The sequence below is a fragment of the Exophiala aquamarina genome (assembly GCF_000709125.1).
Source record: "Exophiala aquamarina CBS 119918 chromosome Unknown aczIA-supercont1.5, whole genome shotgun sequence".
In the NCBI taxonomy this organism is placed as follows: Eukaryota; Fungi; Ascomycota; class Eurotiomycetes; order Chaetothyriales; family Herpotrichiellaceae; genus Exophiala; species Exophiala aquamarina.
The window spans coordinates 411986-431602 of record NW_013550583.1 but is presented as its reverse complement, the minus strand read 5'-3'; the positions used below and the strand labels follow the sequence as shown (position 1 = coordinate 431602).

Sequence of the window (19617 nt, the reverse complement as noted above, 5' to 3'; positions counted from 1 at the left end):
TGGTATCGATAGTAGATCTTTTGAGGAATAGGCAGGGGAGGCAGGTTTATGTGAGATCTAGGATCCTTGGTCACGGAAAGGATCAGGATGTGAGTAAGAGAGGATCAACGAGTGGAATGGCGGGTGAAGGGAAGCGAGTGGTGGTTTTTTGAAGGAAGTGAGTGAGCAATGGCCATGGGAGGACGGAAATGCAGATGCAGATAAAGATTCAGAGAGCGATGATGAAGGACACGGTTCATGATGATGTGCATAGCATCTCAAGCTGCACAAGGTGATTGATGGCCTGTTGAATTGGCTGGCATTGCATGCTGCATACCTGGCCTTGGAACTCCATACGGAGTACGTGGTACAGTTACGTGGTGCACGGTACAGTCACGTGGTGCGTACCCGGAAATCCCCCAATAAATCAATCCGTGGTCCTGAACTGGATTCCAGGATTCCTGAATCTTGTCCCTTTCGCAGCCTGCTTGCGATGCCGGTGTGGAGTGGCAGCATCACTCGTATGTACTGTACGAGTACTTACGGAGTACCACTCGGTAGGTGGGAACCAGAACACACCCACTGCGTAATAACACCACTTGGCAGTCCCCGCGCCTGCAAGCCCCCGATCTGCCCTCGTCGCTGACGTCGACGGCAGGAGTGGCGTTACGAGGACGGAGTAATTCATCGTAAAGTCATCGGGCACTGGGGTGGGAGGCGATATGCAGGGACATTGGGGCGGCCCTGGGCGTCTCCGTCGCTAAACGGGCGCTAAGGCACGCCAGAGGCTAGGTCAACTTAGGTCTCAGGCAACTCCCCTGTGTTCCTTCCCCTTGACTAAGAGTTTAGTTAAAGAGTTAACGGAAATTAGCGACCCAACCACCAGGTAAGTTGGTGCAGTGGGTAGTTAAGTCGCTGGTGCAGAGCGTGGCGGTGCTCAATGCGCAAACATGCTCCCGCAAATGAAAAACTCTGATTCATCATCCCAAAGGCTTTCGCGGTCACTCATACAGGGTACCAAACTACACTTGTGATACTACACAGTATCAGGTGCCTTTCTCAACAGATGCGAGCAAGCCATATACCCCTAATCAATACGCCTCGACCATTATACTCACAGTTGAGACACTTCTTGGCCCAGAACTCAACATCACCACTTGGACCCAATACGGGCAGCTTATGACTCTACGGAGCGCGCCACGTATGGCCGAGGACGTGGCTGAGACAGATATCCACACTGTTGCAAGATCAAGATCAATCGATCTTTTCAAAGGATGGCCCAACCCTTCCCTCTTGCCACCGCAACAGCTTGACAAAGCCTCATCTCACATTCTTTCTGATTCAAACAAGATAGATGTCCTGTTTTATGCACCGGACGAAGGCTATCATCCTTTGCGAGATGAAATAGCCAAGTGGCTGAATGCATTCTACTGTCCATCTCAGCCTACTCTGCCGGCCCGAATATGTGTCACTGGCGGTGCAAGTCAAAACCTGGCCTGCATTCTACAGACCTTTACTGATCCAGTCTACACTCGCAACGTCTGGATGGTCGCTCCCACTTATTACCTAGCCTGCAGAATCTTCGCCGACTCTGGCTTCGACGGTCGCCTAAGGGCAGTTCCAGAAGACGGACAGGGCATTGACATCAACTATCTCGAACACGCTTTACACAAGAGCGAGGAAAAAGCTCTGGCCGAAGGCAACACTTCTGTCCGCATCAAGCTACCCAAGCCATGGAGAAAGATCTACAAACACGTCATCTACGCCGTCCCTACCTTTGCCAACCCGTCCGGCCGGATCATGAGCCTGGAACGTCGTCGACAGCTCATTCGACTAGCTCGAAGATTTGATGCCCTGGTTGTAACCGATGACGTATATGATATGCTTCAGTGGCCGGCGACCCCAGAAGTCAATCCCTCACGAGCGGACCAAGCCATCCTCCCACGTCTTGTAGACATCGATCGAGAACTTGATGGTGGGCCTGTCGGTTCTTTTGGGCATGCTGTCTCAAATGGCAGCTTCAGCAAAATCATCGGACCTGGCTGCCGGACTGGTTGGGCAGAGTCCACCGAAGCTTTCGCCTATGGCCTTTCCCAGACAGGATCCAGTCGGTCAGGTGGTGCTCCCTCACAGCTGGTGGCCTCCTTCATCTCCGACATGTTAGCCACCGGCACTCTACAGAAACACATTCTTCAAGAACTACGCCCTGCGTATGCTGGGCGCTATTACCGAATCATGCGCGCCATCAATCAACATCTTTTGCCTCTTGGCTTGACCATGCCTCAGCCCGATGACCAAGTTGCAGGGGGTTATTTCATTTGGCTGACATTGCCACCTCCCCTAGATGCCACCTCAACTTGGAAACGTGCTTTGGAAGATGAAGATTTGATCATAATCCCGGGTCCAAAGTTCAAGGTCGATGGAGACGAGGACAACGAATCAACCAAGTTTGAGAGAGATTTTCGACTGTGCTTTGCCTGGGCCAACGTGGATTTACTGGAAGAAGGTATTGTTCGGCTTGCTCGTGTAGTCAGGAATGAGCTTGCCTCAGCGGGGTGACACCGAGACACCACACTGACCTGCACGGGGTTCCAAAGGTATGTAGAATCAAATCTACCATGCAGTCAATCATACCGAGGTTTCCCATGCACAGCATGTGGTCCGAGTTTGTCAATGCGGGCACCCGAAATCTTGTTTAATATGCGTGCGGATGTCAAACAAGGCGAGTTTCAGACCGTTTCATGTCAGTGCCTGAACAACCAATCGGCTGTGACAGGACGATTTGCTAGCTCAATCATGAATCTGAGCAGCCACCTGCCCACTTCTGTTCTTCGCCATCTCTCCGTCTGGACACAAGGATGAGTGGCAGAGAGCTCATGGCGGGACTGAGGAGGCTTGGAGGCCACCAAGCGCAACAAATAAGGTATGCGATCTAGCTGTCAGGTACCTAACATCTGGGTGCAGCCTTTGCCACGCGGTACTTTCGCAGTGGAGCAGCACGAGGCCTCTGAGCGAAGAGAATGTAACAAAGACTCAACTGGCAGTTTTGAAGAGAGGTAACAACAGGACATCATGTGTTAGTCACTGCCAATGATTGACTGGCTTTCCTTGCACCAAACAGACCTCGCCCAAGCGCCTGAGAATCACAGGCCAGATTGTTTGATTGAGGGAAGGGACAGTGCAGCGCAGCGCGGTGCAATGTAAAGTAAGTCTGCGATGGGCATTTGGCGTGCTGGCTGGCCGTGGCACAGCATAGCAGTTGGGTATAGATTTCACTCGATGCGACGGTCGCCTGGTCTGAGATACTGTGCAAGTGGATCTGCCCCAGTCTCTAGATGGCCAGTGCGACTGTCGATGTCCATTACGCTGGTGCCTTCCTCTCTTCCATCGCTCCCTCGCAACCACATTTTTCCTCTCCGGGTTTGATACTGGCTTCGCACAAATACCTCCTCCCTCCTCCCTCTGCTATTCTGTGTCCTGGTTCTGGTCCTCGTTTCGTCCGCTGCAATTCTCTTCTCTCCGCTCTCTGGTCTACACTCTCTCTTGATCGCGCTGAAAATTCCATCACAGCCTTGTCATTCGTTTGAACAGCTCTGGTGAAGCTTTGGTTTGTGAGAATCCCTTCTTCACGCTCCATTCGTTTGAATCGCCATTGCCCACCATCGTCCAGACGCTGGCAGGTCACAGAACTCACCAGTTCCATTACCGCCTTTTCAATTGCCAGACTGCACTTGCTGTGGCAATTGTTTACGGTCGATTCTTATTCATCTTCTCCATTCACTTGCAGTCACTGCCTTAGTTGAGAAACTGGCACTTCCTTTATTGATCAAGGTCTTCCTCCATCAACCGATCTGTCACCCATCCACAGTCTATCAAGGCTTTCCCCTTCTACTTCTGCATCACACTGCATCACAGTACCATCGATCTTGTTTGCCGTGCTGGTCACAACCCCTATTTAAATCATCTTCGCCGATTTCCCTCTCCAACGATACCACTTCGCTTCCTACAACCTACCATGACTCTCTTATCACGTTCCGCTACGATGCTGATCTCCTGCAGTTTACTCCTCCTGCCTTGGCTTGCCTCGGCTGCTCCCAAACCTCTTGCACCTTCTCTTCCAGGCCGTCAAGCTCCTGCTTCTCCGTACTGGCTCTCTCAGATTCAGAGACAAGGTACAGTGGCTTACGGAGCAAACTCTGCCGGCTACAAGGTCTTTCGCAATGTCAAGGATTACGGAGCTGTTGGTATGATATATCTCCCATCGATCAGTTCAGGACCACAGAACTAACACCCCCTAGGTAATGGTGTGACTGATGATACTGTTGCTATCAACAATGCAATTGCAGATGGTCAACGATGTGCCCTCAACTGTGACAGCTCAACCACGGTTCCTGCAATTGTCTATTTCCCACCTGGCATTTATGCTGTCTCGGCTCCGATCATTCAGTATTACTACACTCAATTCGTTGGGGACGCTCTCAGTCTGCCCACCCTACTCGCACTCCCTTCATTTGAGGGTATTGCCGTTGTCGATACTGATCCTTATATCCCTGGGGCAAGTGGTGCTCAATGGTACACCAACCAAAACAATTTCTATCGTCAGATGCGCAACTTTATCGTTGACATTACCCAGATGCCTGAGGATAAAGGTGCCGGTATCCACTGGCAGGTCGCACAAGCTACTAGCCTGCAAAACATCGTCTGTAACATGCGCCCTAAGAGCTCCACAAACAAGCAACAGGGCATTTTTATGGATAATGGCTCTGGAGGCCTCATGACTGATCTCGTCTTCAACGGGGGCAACTATGGCGCCTTTCTGGGCAACCAACAATTTACCACCAGAAACATGACTTTCAATGGATGCAACACCGCTATCTTCCTCAACTGGGCGTGGATTTGGACCTTGAAATCCTTGACCATTGATCAGTGCGATGTTGGTGTTGATATGTCCAACTTGGCGAACTCAACCAACCAGACCGTTGGCTCGGTCCTCATTCTCGACAGTATTATGAGCAATACCGGTGTCGGTGTCCTGACTTCATATAATGCCACCAGCCAGCCAGCTACCGGTGGAACACTGATCATGCACCATGTTGATCTTCGTACCACCCGGGTTGGTGTAGTAGGTGCCAATGGTGTGGATCAGATCCTCCCTGGCTCGCTTATAATCGATGCTTGGGGTCAGGGTGATACCTACCGGTCTCTGGCCTTCAATGGGAGTCAACCAGTTAAACGCGCCCCACAGGGGCCGCCATCGGAATCTTCTCAACCGTGTTCGTCAGTTATTACAACTACTGTCGTTATCACATCAACTGCTACAGCCAATCGTACTCTCATGACGACAGCTGTCACCATTACTGTTTCTCCAGTACCCACTTCCGCGAACTCCAACCATACTTTAGTCCCGACTTCAAGAACAACATCACTCAGCAACGGAACCGCCACATCTTCTGCGACCCCCATCCCAAGTACATGCACCCTTGGTGCCCTTCCATTTGCAGCCGCTCGAATTCAACAGAAATTGATCGCACCGTCCATTTCATCTTCGCTCCTAGGAAATTCGGGGGTCTTTTCTCGCTCCAAACCTCAGTATGAAACTGTTCCTGCTTCATCTTTCATCAGTGTCAAATCTGCTGGGGCTAAAGGCGACGGGATCACGGATGATACTGTGGCAATCCAGAACATTTTCAACAGTGCAAGTCCAGATCAAGTTGTCTATTTTGATCATGGAGCCTATGTTATCACGCAGACAGTGAATGTCCCATCGAACATCCGAGTCACTGGTGAGATCTGGCCACTCGTCATGGCCAGCGGCCAATTCTTCAGGGACAGCACTAGACCCCAGCCAGTTTTCCGAGTAGGTCAAAGTGGCGATATAGGATCGGTCGAGATCTCGGATTTGATCTTCGAAACCATGGGTCCTCTTCCAGGTGCAGTGATGATGGAATGGAATGTTGCTGAATCCAGTCAAGGCTCCTGCGGAATGTGGGATGTTCATTTCCGAATTGGTGGTTCTGCCGGAACCCAGTTACAGCAAGATATTTGCATGGCCAATGTTGCTGGGTCAAGTGAATTTAAGCCAGAGTGTGCTGGATCGTTCCTTATGATGCACATCACTCAGCAGGCAACTGCATACCTTGAGAATTGTTGGTTCTGGGTTGCTGACCATGAACTCGACCTACCCATGCACAATCAGACCAACATTTACAATGGACGTGGTCTCCTGGTGGAGAGTAGAGGTCCGGTATGGTTGTGGGGCACTTCATCAGAGCATCATCAGCTCTACAATTACCAGTTCAACAATGCACAGGACGTCTTCATGGGAGCAATTCAGACCGAGACAGCATATATGCAATCCGCACCCAATGCTTTGGATGGCGGCTTCTCCCCGGTCGAATCCATCGGGGATCCGATGTTCGATGACTGCACTAATGACGCATGCAAGAAGACATGGGGCATTCGCATTGTCAACTCCCAGAACATCTACATGTACGGAGGCGGGTTGTACAGCTTTTTTGACAACTATGATCAGAAGTGCTTAGAAACCAATTCTTGTCAAGAGAACATGGTGGATATCCGCTGCTCCGCCAACATCAACCTCTATGGATTGACCACCAAGGCGTCGACAAACATGGTCAACGTGAATGGACAACCAGTGGCGCTCCAGTCAAATCATACCAACATGTTCGGCCAGACGTTGATGTCATTTGAGGTCTAAGACAGAAAAAGAAAGGTGGACTTGAACCCGAGGATATTGTATTGGCCATCTAAGGTTGGAATGACCAAGGTTTGATGCCAACAAGACAACGAACAGCATTTTGGCGGCGGCTTGCATTGCTTTTATTTTTGCCTTGATGAGGTTGGCAACATTATGTCAATAGTGATACCCATGAACTTCGATGATGGTGCTTTGTTGAACCGTATTTGTTACCTTGGGTATCTACTCGCTCAAGTTGGTACCTAGTATGGGTGCTACCTAGTACCTAGGGGGGAGGCAATGCGTCGATTCTGTCTGTAACTTGACCTCTTTGGGTCATTGCAGTGAAGCCCTTAGAGAGACTTGAGCGAATCAGAATTGATTACCTCGCTGGTTGCTGAATGGTAGAGTCTAATCCGCACTAGTAGCGCGGTTCATCAGCTGCTAGTAAATAGTGCATCTATGATTGGCTGATAGAGCTCACTAATGTCACTGGGGGGAGGCTTGGCGCGAGGTCTGGCACAACACTCTAGTTGCAGCGAGCTTCTACTCAGTGGCCCCCGTCCTCCGAGCCTCCGTCACTCCTCACTCCACACTCACTCCCTCCCGCTTTACTCGTAAACCACATGTCAAAAAGTTGCCTGGCTGATGAACCGAGCCACCAAGATCATTTTAACCTTTGGGAATATTTTCCTCACACAGTATCGCAGAGCGTTGTTGTTGCCTTCGCGCCTCTCCGTGTCATCCACTCTCTCATCCTCCTCTTCGCATCTCCATCGACGACCCGCCCTTCGTTCCAGATGACCTGTGTTCCCCGCACCCGCCAGTTGCCATGACTTTGCGAAATCCTGAACGGCTGTTCACCCAAGAAGGCTACGAGAATGACGACGAAGGCGATGATTTCGTTCCGACCTTGTCTCAAGTAATAGGCCAGCCAGTGCAGCCGCCGATCAGACACCCCACCCCCGACATTATTATTCATCCCATCTTCACAGACTTTAGTCCCCAGACACTGGCCCAATATCTTCGGAGCGAGATTGAGAAGTTACGTACCCCCGCGAAGCATGCTTCTTCTTCAACCAAAGGAAAGGGAAGAACGCAGTATCAACCTTCATCACCACCGAGCCGAACCCGCGTTTCAAAATACTCTAGAAGCGCAAGTGCTAAGAACATCCGTCCCATCTTTCGGCCTGCGACAGTGGAACGCCTCCTGCAACAAGAGAGCAATGCGACTTCCTCTCTGGCAGTGACATGGGCGGGCGAGATACCGCAGACACAACCAGACGATGGTGCAAACGCCTTGTCTGCCAGTGACACTCGAGGCCTGGATCCTTCCCCTCCCGACAACTCCACGCTCCCAGCACCTTTGTCTAGCTCTCCGAACTCTTCTCAAGGACAGACCAGTAGTTCGACGTCGAGCGCACGTCGGTCCAATCGATTAGCAGGAAGAGGACCAAATCTCGCCGGAGTTGCTGACGGACAGGACCATCAGCTCATCGGTCGAAGACCTTCCAAAGATCTCCTCCATTCTTATCGATCGATTTGCGCTGCAGACTCTGAGAACACTGATCCTACGAGTACATCTTTGCTTGGGGGATCCCAGTCTAGGAGATCTAATTTTGAAGCTCACACGAAAAGTAAGAGAGAGGCTGGAAGAGCAGTGACTGATGTTAGCACCACCAGTCTAGAAGAGACAGATGTTTTTGGTGGACAGCCTAGCAACAAGGCTCGCCCTAGGAAGGCACCAGCTCGTCCGAATGACCTAGTTCCTGTCATTCCTTTGGATGGATACTTTGCAGACTCTGAGTCGAACAGTCTACACAATCTACAAGAAGAAGATACCCTTCTGGGGGAAGGCTCTGGAAACTCTCACTCTAGCCATTCTCACAACCTACAGGAAGAAACTACCTCTTCGGATACTATGTTAATTGCAGGTAATCTTGATGCCATGCAATTATCATTTTTAGAGCGACCACCACAATCCGGCACTGCTCGCAGCTGGGCTCCCGTTCCTTTTGATTACAGTCAAGTCGTTCCGGAGTCGATTCCGAAATCCTACACCAAAGACTTTCTCGACCTGGTTCGGAAACCGAAAATAGCTCTGGCAACATCAGCTGGAGATCGAGACCCTCAAAATGCGGACAATCCACCTGCCGTGGCGCAAAGCGAGGAGCGATTAGACGAGAAGCTATTCCGACTAGCCGAGAAGTCATTTCCTCGAGTGCTTCCCTCGACTTCTCTTCCGTTCCTGATGGAACCCAAGACAAAAATCTCCCGGGCGAAAGGTGGCAGACTAGCGAAGTTATCTGATAATGCATTCTCGAAGACATCCCCCGCAAGAGGCCTCGAGGACTTTAATGCGGATCTCTGGCTAAGCATCACCAAGTATCTTTCAACGCGCGATATCGGAATTCTTCGTCTCGTCAACTCTGAATTTTGTGAGGCGCTCTCACCCATACAGTTTCGGAATGTTGTGATCAACTTCGATAAGCCATTGTTCAACAACTGCAACGATGATTGGAACAGTAAGAGCAGCTACCTTCCCCAGAACTCTATGTTTCAGAAATACGGTGACAATCTCAACCAACTGGGCATATCCTTCGAGTACGATATTGTGGGCCTCTCAAAGGCAAGACCCAAAGTCATTGAAAAGGTGCAGGAGGCATGGTTTGGAAGTTTTACTTGGCCGACTGAGCATTATCCTCGCTTTCCAGAGCTCCAGAAGATCGAAGACCTCGTAGACAACAACCGCCCATTGCTCAAGGAGGCCTTTAAATACGTCAACAAGGCTTCTGAACTGGGCCTTTGTATTGACAGTGGCCATGGCTGGCTTGAAGGTCCAGATATGTCTGATATGGCGGTCCTGTCTCGACGAGCGAGCAGGGGCAGTAAGATCTTCGGCAAGACATTTCAAGGCGAAGACGTGTTAGATAAGCTCTGTCGCAATGAATACTTCAAATGGGCACAACAAAACAGCATTCATGAAGCAATCAAGAATGCCATCCAGGCTCCGAGTTATTCTGCTTCCATCGCCGCCGTCGCTACAGAAGTCCGGTGGCTCGAGAAAAGACCGATCCGAGAAATGGATAGCTTCAAGATTCAACATGAGCAGGAAGATTTTGACCCAGAATCTCACGTTGGAGGTGCTCCCGGCTCAATTGCACACCACGGAGTTGGCAATCCCAATCCTCACGTGAACTGGGCCCAAATCAATCCTGGGCCGCCTCACAACGCAGCTGTCCGTCACCAACGCGTAACAGGGAATCGTCAGGCTTCAGCGAAGAAGCAGCCACAATGGCCATTGATCTTTAATGGTCACAACATCGCCGCGGAGATGGGAGGCCACTGCGCTTTTGTTCAAAACAAAACCGCACTTCCTCTGAGCGCTGACCTTCGCCCCGGATCTTTAACAGAGGCACAGGCACAATGGCTGATGGAAACGGCATGGGCGCAACGTGCATTTTTGTCTGCCTACACAACAGCTATCATTACCAACAAAACCAATTTCACACGTATTCATACTCTACGCATAAGCAAGCTTTCGTCTGGGCTCCTTTCATCCCTCGCGCAGAAAGAATTCTGGACATCCCTTCCCAGCTTGGGGAGGCTACAGATGTTGATCAGCCCTGATTGGAGGCAAGAGCATATCACAGGGGATCGGTTCTACCAGACAAGCATGCCCATCCCACCTCACACCGCGGCCGAGAAATTCACACAGTTTCTCAGACTTTATGTCCTGCCCATTGAGAGCCTTCACAGCCTGTCGATTGGCTATGTTGGAGGTGGTGAGCATGGGGTGGGAATATTCGCTCGTAATCAGCACGTCCTCCCTGCTCCAATCGTTGAGGACCCCAGAGGCTGGCTTCATGAGAACGATACTGGGAGGCCCCGCTCAGAACTCACCAAGTTCGAGCATATTCGAGATCTTGGATTCGAAAACTGTTGGTTCAGCCCTGAAATGCTTCAGGATTTCATGAGTCAGAGCCACGACACGAGCTTGCACTCGTTGACTCTCGACTCTGTCAGCTTACTAACTCAACACGATCCATCTATCGATCAGCCGTTGACCACTGGTGGAAGCAATCTCCGATGTCACCACGTGCGCGAAGAATGGCTACACGAAGAATTGCCAAGTAGCGCAACATGGACACGTGTCATCGACAGTATTACCCCCGGTGTCACGTTGATGGAACATAAATATGCCGCTGGGCTCATTGATGAGACCACAACCCCCCAACCTGCCAAAGCATTCCGAGGCCATATTCAGAAGATCATTCTCAACAGTTGCGGATATGTCAAGATTACGTTGCCGAGAGGTGTGACGAACACCACCTTCAACCAATGCTCTGCTGTGATGCATTTGGTCAGTCCTGTGGACTCTGGTATTCGTGCTCGTCGAGAACGGTTTAGTCGACTGATCAACCTCACTGGAACAGAGATGCACGACCTAGGATTGCCAACGCCTTTGGGTCGTATGCAAGATCAGCATGATATCGGTTCCAACCGAACCATGATGAGTACTTCCTCACCAGATGGAGAGGTGTATCCGTGGCTTGGGACTCTGACGCAGTGCGTCCACCCTATTGAGAAGCGCGTCTTGGAAATGGCTTGGGGTCTGAAATTTGGATGGTCAGACCGCCTCGAAAGATGGGCATCGGTAGAGGATGGTTTCTATGAAGGCGGAACTGGTCGATTTACGGGAATTATCGACAAGGATACGAGGCCACAAGGAAAGTCTTAGTTGAAAGGCCACGATGGAGAGGCCTTCAGCAATCGGCTGTCATCTCAGACGGACACAGCTGTGTCCTAGACATGATGTTTGGTGATCCAGAGTTGGTTGTTCATCTTGGGTGGGAGCAATGTCATGACAGGAAAGCACATTTCAGAAATGCTTCCATGAAAGAATAGGCACTTGTCAATTGGCGTGGGCTTGTGTTGTGATGAACATTGGGCATAGATAAGACAAGGGCATGGAAGACACCAAGGTAGACTCAAAGCATAGGAGTAAACTAGCTAGCATCTGTCTCCGTATGTACTACTCGCACTCCATAGTCAGAGCATGCATTAGGTACCAATGAACTCTTATTCCTTTCAAGCCACCCATCTCTGAACAGCAACTGTGATTCAAGTAAGCTCCAAGGTAAGTTCCGCTGTAGCGCAGATTGACTTCCGTGATCAATTTCACTCAGGATCTGCACAGAGTACTTAACTATTTCGGGGCGCAGTATGCTGAAGTCGTTATTGGTTAGTCGGAATCTTGGCACGTGTTGGCACTGGCGGGCAGATCAAATCGCTCCTTCCCCTTCTTCCCCGGATGTTTAACTTGCACCTGCCCAACTTCAAACTTCTCCACATTCTCTAAAGGGACCTATATAGACCCGTGCCTATCCCAGGTTCCCATGCAGGCCGCCTGATCGAGCCGATGGAGGTAGCAGATGCTCGTGCCTCCCCTAGTCAGATGTGAATGCACTTGAATACCAGGCACATCCTTGGAAGATCATGGACTTCGCGTTACAAAATGGAGTCCACACCCCAAAACAAAGGCCTGAATTAAGGTGTCGATTCTGCTCCAATCTTTACCAGAAACGAGAGCACTTGGAACGCCATGAGAGAACCCATACAGGAGACAAACCTTTTGCCTGTTCACAATGCCACCGACTGTTTTCCCGTCACGACAGTTTGATGCGACATGAACGAGTCCATGCTGCTAAAGCCAACAGCAATACGGTGAGGAAGCCGCGGCACACTTGCCTACCAGGCGAACACACACTGCCACCTCCCACCGGTACCCAGCCCAGGGGATATGTCAATATACCAGAAAGCTCTGCCGGTCCCTCTCTGTCAAATCCCACTATCACTCACGCGTTAGGGGGCGATCCGCCCTACTTCGCCGAGACCGAGGACTTTTTCCAGTACTTGCTGTCTACACCTCCAGGCTGGCCTACCTCCTTACCATCACACACCGCGACTGGGAATCAATTCGTTGGCTCTGAGCTCGGCGGTCAGCAAACGGAGCATATCTATGACAGTAGCCCTCAAGCAGTTCAGCAAGCCGGCGCCGTGATCCATGACGCGGTAAGTGATGTTTATCTTATTCGCGAATAGCGCTGATGGGGATTATCGCTAGTCTTCGAACATCACTAGGGAGATCAACGGCAGGGGCATCACGTCCTCTTTCCTCGATGCATGCTTGCATCTCTTCTTCAGTCGATTCAATCCTACTTTTCCAATCATACACGAAGCGACCTTCAATATCAGCCAATGTGGGCCATTTCTTCTTTTGACCATGGTCGCCATTGGCTCTTTGTTCTTCGGCTCTAACGACGCAGTCTCCAAAGGTGAGTTTCTCTGGCGACTAGCGCAAACTGCTGCAGCGACCTCATGGGGAGATATTTTTGAGGGGAAGGTGGGCGCCTATCGCGTTCAACGCGAGGCAATAGTCACAACCGCATGTCTAGGGCAGCTCTATGCCATGCTTTCTAAGAGCCACAGACTTCGAACACTATGTCAAACTCTCCATGGCCTTGCATTCTCATGGGCACGACAATTCGGCATGTTTGACCTCCCAGAAAACGCATTGAGTGGAATCCCCGATGAGAATAGCACTCCAGAGGGGAAGAACGGATGTTGGAAAGCCTGGGCTGCCGTGGAGGTCAATAGACGGACGGTCCTTGGTCTCTATATCGTTGATTCACAGCTCGCAAGGTATGCTGGGGCTGCACCCGTTGGAAAGCATACCACCAATCCATTGAAGTTTGCCGCAAGGGACTCGGTGTTTCAAGCACGCACCGCAGATGACTGGATCAAGGAGACGAATAAACCTCGCAATCCGACAAGCACTTTTCGAGAGATATTCCTCTCATTATTTTACCCTTCATCGTTCTCTACCAGCATCCTTCACGACTCGCAACTGTCCAAATTGGTCATTCTCGAAGCTTTTCAGGCCATTCTGTCTGAACGCGCTGACGCGAATGGGTCGGCTTTGGGCATTCCACTGCTATCTCAGATTACCACCGCATCATTGTATCTCAAGGCAGTATACTTGGACCCTGCGGAACCCACAGTGGAGGGCCAGGAGCATCTCTTACGGTGGCATAATCTCTGCTTGGATATGGCAACAGATTCCGTGGTTCTATGTCAACGTCTTTGCGCAACATTCTCCATCGACCAAAGCCTCTTCTCCACTGGTCGTGACTCCCCCGAACCCATCAATCTTCCCAGATGGACGGTCTCACCCGAAGCTCGTAGGGCAATACTCCATGCCGTTGCCATACTGAATCTATCAGAGAACATGACTCTCGGCCGTGCCTATCCTGCTCACCTACCTGCATGCCTTTTCGCAGCAGCCACGATCTTCACTGCGCATTGTCGATATGGTGAACAAATTATTACCATCCCCGCCGAGATCGACTGGGAAATCGTTTGGAACCATTCGCGGAATGGCGATGGCTATCTGTCGCCCAACGATTCGAGTGATCTGGTTACTCGGAGCTCGGATACTTTTGCATTTGTGGTGGACGGTGGACCCTTCAAAGGGGCGACGAAAATGCTCAACTTGCGCTATTCCTTGTTGACCCTGCAAATGCTCCTCCAGGCGATCTCTTCTCAGTGGGGCATATCGCATGATATGCTGCCTATTTTGTCCACTTGGATCGCGGGACTGAGTTGAGAGGGTCCCAGATGTAGCATTCAGCCATCTGCTCTGTCGCCCTTCGACAATACTTGAGCCGTGCCAGGAGAAAATTGTTGCCCTTATTACCAGCCAGCGTTTGGGTAGAGAACTGCTCGCGACGCGTCCATAACCATCTAGCTAATGAGATCCTCAGGCCAAGTACCGTTTGAGAATGAATAAAGGAGGAGTTTCCTGACGAATTCAGATGACATTCGCCAAGTCTGGCCCCACGAAATCCCCCAACACGTCGATTTGTGCGGGACAGGCACACCTTGTGTGGAGAAGCTCGTGGGACTGGCAATTAGTTGGGTACTTCAACTTCGTTGATTCTCTGGCAGCTGCCACCAGGCTTCTTGACCTTCATCCTCCCATGCTATTTACTTGGTCTTCTGGGAAAGTTAATTTCAGCTTTATCAGTCCACTGTTCTCTCCTGAAAACTTCTCCGCGGCAGTACGAGGTCGAAACGGTTGAGGCTTCGCTTCGTTACCATCTGAGTAGGGACCCACTCGACACAAGTGTGACAGGCGGCATCACAGGACACATGTAAACAAATGGCTAGTCGAAGTACTAGTCGAATATACCCAGTAGCCGTCGTCGGAGGGGGTCCGGTCGGCCTGGCGTCATCAATTCTGCTCTCGCTATGCAATATTCCTCACGTGCTATTCGAAAGATATCCATCGACGTCAATCCATCCGAAGGCGTGCGGCTATAATCACCGAACCATTGAGATCTTCCGTCAGCTGGGGATCGAGAACGAGGTCATCAAGCAGCGTTCTCCGAAGGCTCTGGACGGCCATACTGCTTGGTACACCAGCTTTGGGCCGAATGGAAGACAGATTGTGCAGCGCTCTGCTTGGGGCGGTGGTGAATATGCAGAGGAATATGCCAGTGTCTCGCCTTGCGAGTATGCAGTCCTGCCGCAGATCAGGCTGGAGCCGATTTTGCAGAAGAGGGCTCTGGAGCTCAATTCAGATGGAATATTTTATGATACAGAGGTGATGAAGGTCGAGGAGGCTGGGAATGTTGTCTCGATTACAGTGAATGGCAGTGGAAGGGGAGACCCTGAGATCTTCCAAGCAAGCTACTGTATTGGTGCAGATGGGGGACGTGGTTTGACAGACAGTCTCGGCATAGGGTGGGAAGGTGAGCGAGATATCATCGACATGGTCTCAGCACACATTCGGGCCCCGCTCTCCCTTCACCACCCTGATGTCCGGAACTTCATCACCTGGTTCATCGATCCAAAACTAGGCGGAAGCATCGATACTGGCTATCTGTACCACCTCGGACCTTACCCAATGGCACCCGAGACGGAAGAGTGGCTATTCGCATGTGCCCTCAACCCCACAGATCCCAAGAGATTCGACGAGTCTGCCATGTTGAAACGTCTTCATGATACCCTCCAAATCCCGGATCTCCAAGTCGACCTCATCTCTACCAGTCACTGGTACGTCAACGCTCTGTGCGCAAAACAGTATCGAAGTAAGACTACGTCAGGGAAGGTGTTTCTGGTAGGTGATGCGGCACATCGTATCCCGCCCTGGGGTGCATTGGGTCTCAACACCGGTATCCAGGATGCGCATAACCTGGTGTGGAAGCTAAATATCGCGCTCAAGGGCAGCCAAGGGACAGATTCACAAACGAAACTTCCAGACTTCAACCACCTGCTTGATACCTACGACAGCGAGCGTCGACCGATCGGCCAGCGCGTGCGCGACACCTCGCTGCACAATCTCCGCTCGCATGCACTCGTCATGGACACCGCTCTCGGAATATCACCGGAGCAGAGCAAAGAGGAGAATATCAAGGCCATAGACTCGTTCTTCGATGCCACGGATACGGGCGAGGGCGACGCGCGCCGCAAGGCCGTGGACACCGCGCAGCTGATCCTCGATGGCGAATTCCACGCCTTGGGCGCTGAAATCGGCTGGTTCTACCCTGACGTGGATGTCGATGGCGAAGGGGCCGCTACTCGCCATGATGGACAGTTGAATGAGAAGGAGGAGCTGGATACGCTCGAGTACCATCCTTCGACGATCCCGGGGCATCATCTGCCTCATCTTTGGCTCGAGAGAAAAGGTGAAGACGCGGGACCCAGGAACAGTAGAGCCATCTCAGTCTCCACGAGGGATTTGATCCGCTATGGCGGTTTCGTCCTGTTCACGTCGAGACCGGATCTGTGGCGTCGAGCCGCTGCGGTAGTTGGTGGTTACTGGGGTGATAGTGGCGTAGCCCGCTTGCTCCATGTGGTCGGAATACAGTCAGAATCAGATGGCGAGGCCGGTCAAGTGGCACCGTCATCCGAGGTGCAACCCAATACCGCTGAAGTCTGGAATGACGTAGCAGGCAAATGGCCCTCTCTTCGCGGCGTCCGCACCTCAGGCGCCGTCCTTGTCCGCCCCGACGGCATCGTCGCCTGGAGAGCCATGGAGTTCGATGAAGCCAAACACAGTGTGCCTGGGTTCTTGGGCGGTATTGTGGCGAGCGCGTTGCAGCTTTGAACGAGCCAAAGAAGGATATAAGTACATAGGTGAATAGATAATTCAAACCAACGGGCAAGATCACACCCAACCTCACTGATGATCGCTTTGCTCCTCATGAGTCCTTGGACTACACTAAACTCAGCCCTCGATCGTCCTCACAGGAAGAGCAGACTCCCCGAGATGGCCGCGAGGCCGAGTTCGAAGAGGCGGCCATCTAGGCGGATGTCAGTTTGTACACCATTACGCGGTGACGGCGAGTGGATTTGGTCATGGAGAGGAATCGGGGTTGGAGGGTGAGGTATCGGGCAGATAGCTTACTTTGCGAATTCGAGAATTCCCAGGTACTTCAGTCCCTCGTCGATGCGCTGGACGTGGCGCGTGCCGCTTGCTTCCATCTGGACGAGGTAGGTGCGTGACGCGAAGTTCGGGCGGCGTCTGGGTGGTGTTGTGCTTACGTTCTTGACTGAGGACCGAGCAGCCGTTGCGACCGACGATGATCAGGCGGTATTGGTGCGTGTGCTTGTTTTGCACGATCGCCACGGCGGCGTCGTGGATGTTCACGACTTCTCTTCGGACTTCGTTTGCTTGTCTGGTCGGGCCGTTTGATGTTAGCGAGTGGTACGCACGTCCGTAACATATGTCTGTCATTGTTCACGTGGATGGCCATGGACGCTTCAACCATGAGAGTGGCGTTGGTCGGGCTTACAGCTTCAGTACGACCCTTTCATGTCGTCGAGGCTATCTCAGGCCCGGGATGGGGAGCTCCATGCGCATGTCTTCCAGCTTTCGGAGAATTTCTCGTGCTGCTGTTTGTTTGTTTGGGGGTTGTTTAGCAAGTGTTGAGCTGGTGGGGGAGCAGGCCTTTTAGAACCGGAAACTCCAGAGATCTTCAGCACAACTTTTGGCAACATCCCTGCAAATACCAAAATAAAGGCTGAGATCTCTTTCGTGACTCTCCTCAACCCTAGATTTGCCGATGATAGGCACACCGTGACTTTCACCATTCCCACACATATTGCCGCCCGATATCGTGAGCCTCCCCCAAACCTTCACATTCCGCATCAAGGCTACCTGCGTGGCCTTAATGTCGAGATTGAAGTGGCTGCCTCTGGACCTGTACCTACGATTTCAAGCAAGATCCATCCAATAAATGTCGAGCCCGGTCGTAGAATTCGAGAATTCGAGAACTGGGAAGATTTCGTTGCTGCTACGGGTGCCGAGGACCCCCCTTCGCAGAGAAGCTTTTCAACAGATCCTGGAGGTAGTCCTCCAAGAAAAAGACATAGTCTGTCTGAAGAACTGTGTGAAACCATGGCTGATGAGCAGCGGCTACAAGGTGCCAAGTCCCATTATTCTGCGGTGGAAAAATCTAGTGATGCTGAAACAGAGAGTGAGTGAACAGAGGGCGTTATTATAACGGGCAAACACCAACGAATTTCTAACTCAACAGGCTCTATCTTCGAGCGGCCGAAGCAATCGCCCGAGACAACTGCACCCAATGATGTAAGCTTTTATATGCGCTACTCTGAGAAGCCTAGTCAAATGGTATTAACGATCGCATAGATGAAGTTCATGTCTATGGCCATCGACTCCGACGATGATGATTTCAAAGCTACGGTCCCAAAATCATTCTCGGCCAGTAACGCTGTCGATGCTCCAAATTCCAAACTCCCAGCCTCAGGTTCTCTCATATATGATCCACTCGAACAGCCAAAACCCAAGGAGCAGCAAAACGATGAACTCAGTCAAGATCATTCTAAGCTGCCAATCCTATCAGGGTAGTTTTAATTACGACACCCACTTCTTCCACATTTGTAGGCTTCTGGGTCACAGATTTCAGGCTGCTCTGGAGAATATTGCTCGAGTTTTTGGCCGCAACGAGGCCCTGGCGCTTACTGCTGCTATTATCACTGTTCTCGAAGTCAAGTTTCAATCTTGTAAGGATTTATGGTCGCTCGGGGTTGACAAAGCTCGCTCCTTCCTCGATCGAAATGTACGAGGCACGAACGGCGCGAAACTCATTCGAACCGGCCATGCGACAAATGGAAGGTGTGGAGATAATCAAGGGTTCGATTCCAAAATCTGGAACTGACGTTTCTTATACCTCCTCACGCCCACTTGGTATTTCATTAAGTATTCGCCAGACAGGATTTACCTCGAGCGAGATCTTCCATATACATGTACGCGAACAGAAGGAGTCTAGGCAGAAGGATCGGCGGACATCCCTTGATGAACGTTGCAAGCCGCTTGCTAATAGTGACTCGGTCCGAAATGGCCGCGATAATAGCACTCCAACAGGAGGCATCTAGGCGGGAGGCACAGCAGACCACCCTAGCTACAGGTCCGTCAGCGACTCCACGCTCAGTACTTAAATGCCATGAAGGCGCCCGCAATCACCCACTTTCCAATAATCACGATCGAGTCATAGCTCCAGGCAGAATTCTCCGAAGCCACGCACTCTAGCAACTGGCTACTCTCGGCGCTGACCAAGGGGGAGCGTAGCCTCAGTCGGGCTGCCACCTCAGAAATGTGCCTAGCTCTCTATACCGACGTAAATTTGGCGCACAATGTCGTCCTAGGTCAACACTAAAATAACCACTGACGCAGAGCATGAACCGGTCACTACAATACCTAGCGTCCAGCTCGCTGCCGAACACAGTTCATAAAAAGCGGTACGGCAGTACGGCAGAGTTGCACACTGTCTACAGCATATCCGGGCACGTATATCGCATTAACCCGAGAACCCCAAACGTCCGGGAGAGAGGGAGGGTGTCAGGAGTAGTGC

General features: G+C 51.4%; 5 protein-coding genes across 5 annotated transcripts; all 5 read left to right on the top strand.

Moving 5' to 3' along the window:
* Nucleotides 1-1182: 1182 nt before the first annotated feature.
* On the top strand, nt 1183-2538 carry A1O9_06819 (uncharacterized protein; the record flags this gene model as incomplete). Its single annotated transcript, XM_013403766.1, has 1 exon — nt 1183-2538. The coding sequence occupies one exon, from the start codon at nt 1183-1185 to the stop codon at nt 2536-2538; it is 1356 nt and encodes a 451-aa protein (XP_013259220.1).
* A 1456-nt stretch (nt 2539-3994) lies between these two features.
* Nucleotides 3995-6697, top strand: A1O9_06818 (glucan 1,3-beta-glucosidase; the record flags this gene model as incomplete). The annotated part of the gene is made up of 2 exons (XM_013403765.1): nt 3995-4223; nt 4278-6697. The coding sequence occupies 2 exons, from the start codon at nt 3995-3997 to the stop codon at nt 6695-6697; spliced, it is 2649 nt and encodes an 882-aa protein (XP_013259219.1).
* Nucleotides 6698-7508: 811 nt separating this feature from the next.
* A1O9_06817 (uncharacterized protein) lies at nt 7509-11417 on the top strand (the record flags this gene model as incomplete). Its single annotated transcript, XM_013403764.1, has 1 exon — nt 7509-11417. One exon carries the CDS (start codon nt 7509-7511, stop codon nt 11415-11417), a length of 3909 nt encoding a protein of 1302 aa, XP_013259218.1.
* Nucleotides 11418-12175: 758 nt separating this feature from the next.
* Nucleotides 12176-14345, top strand: A1O9_06816 (uncharacterized protein; the record flags this gene model as incomplete). The annotated part of the gene is made up of 2 exons (XM_013403763.1): nt 12176-12751; nt 12804-14345. The coding sequence occupies 2 exons, from the start codon at nt 12176-12178 to the stop codon at nt 14343-14345; spliced, it is 2118 nt and encodes a 705-aa protein (XP_013259217.1).
* Nucleotides 14346-14900: 555 nt separating this feature from the next.
* On the top strand, nt 14901-16850 carry A1O9_06815 (uncharacterized protein; the record flags this gene model as incomplete). Its single annotated transcript, XM_013403762.1, has 1 exon — nt 14901-16850. The coding sequence occupies one exon, from the start codon at nt 14901-14903 to the stop codon at nt 16848-16850; it is 1950 nt and encodes a 649-aa protein (XP_013259216.1).
* Nucleotides 16851-19617: the final 2767 nt, after the last annotated feature.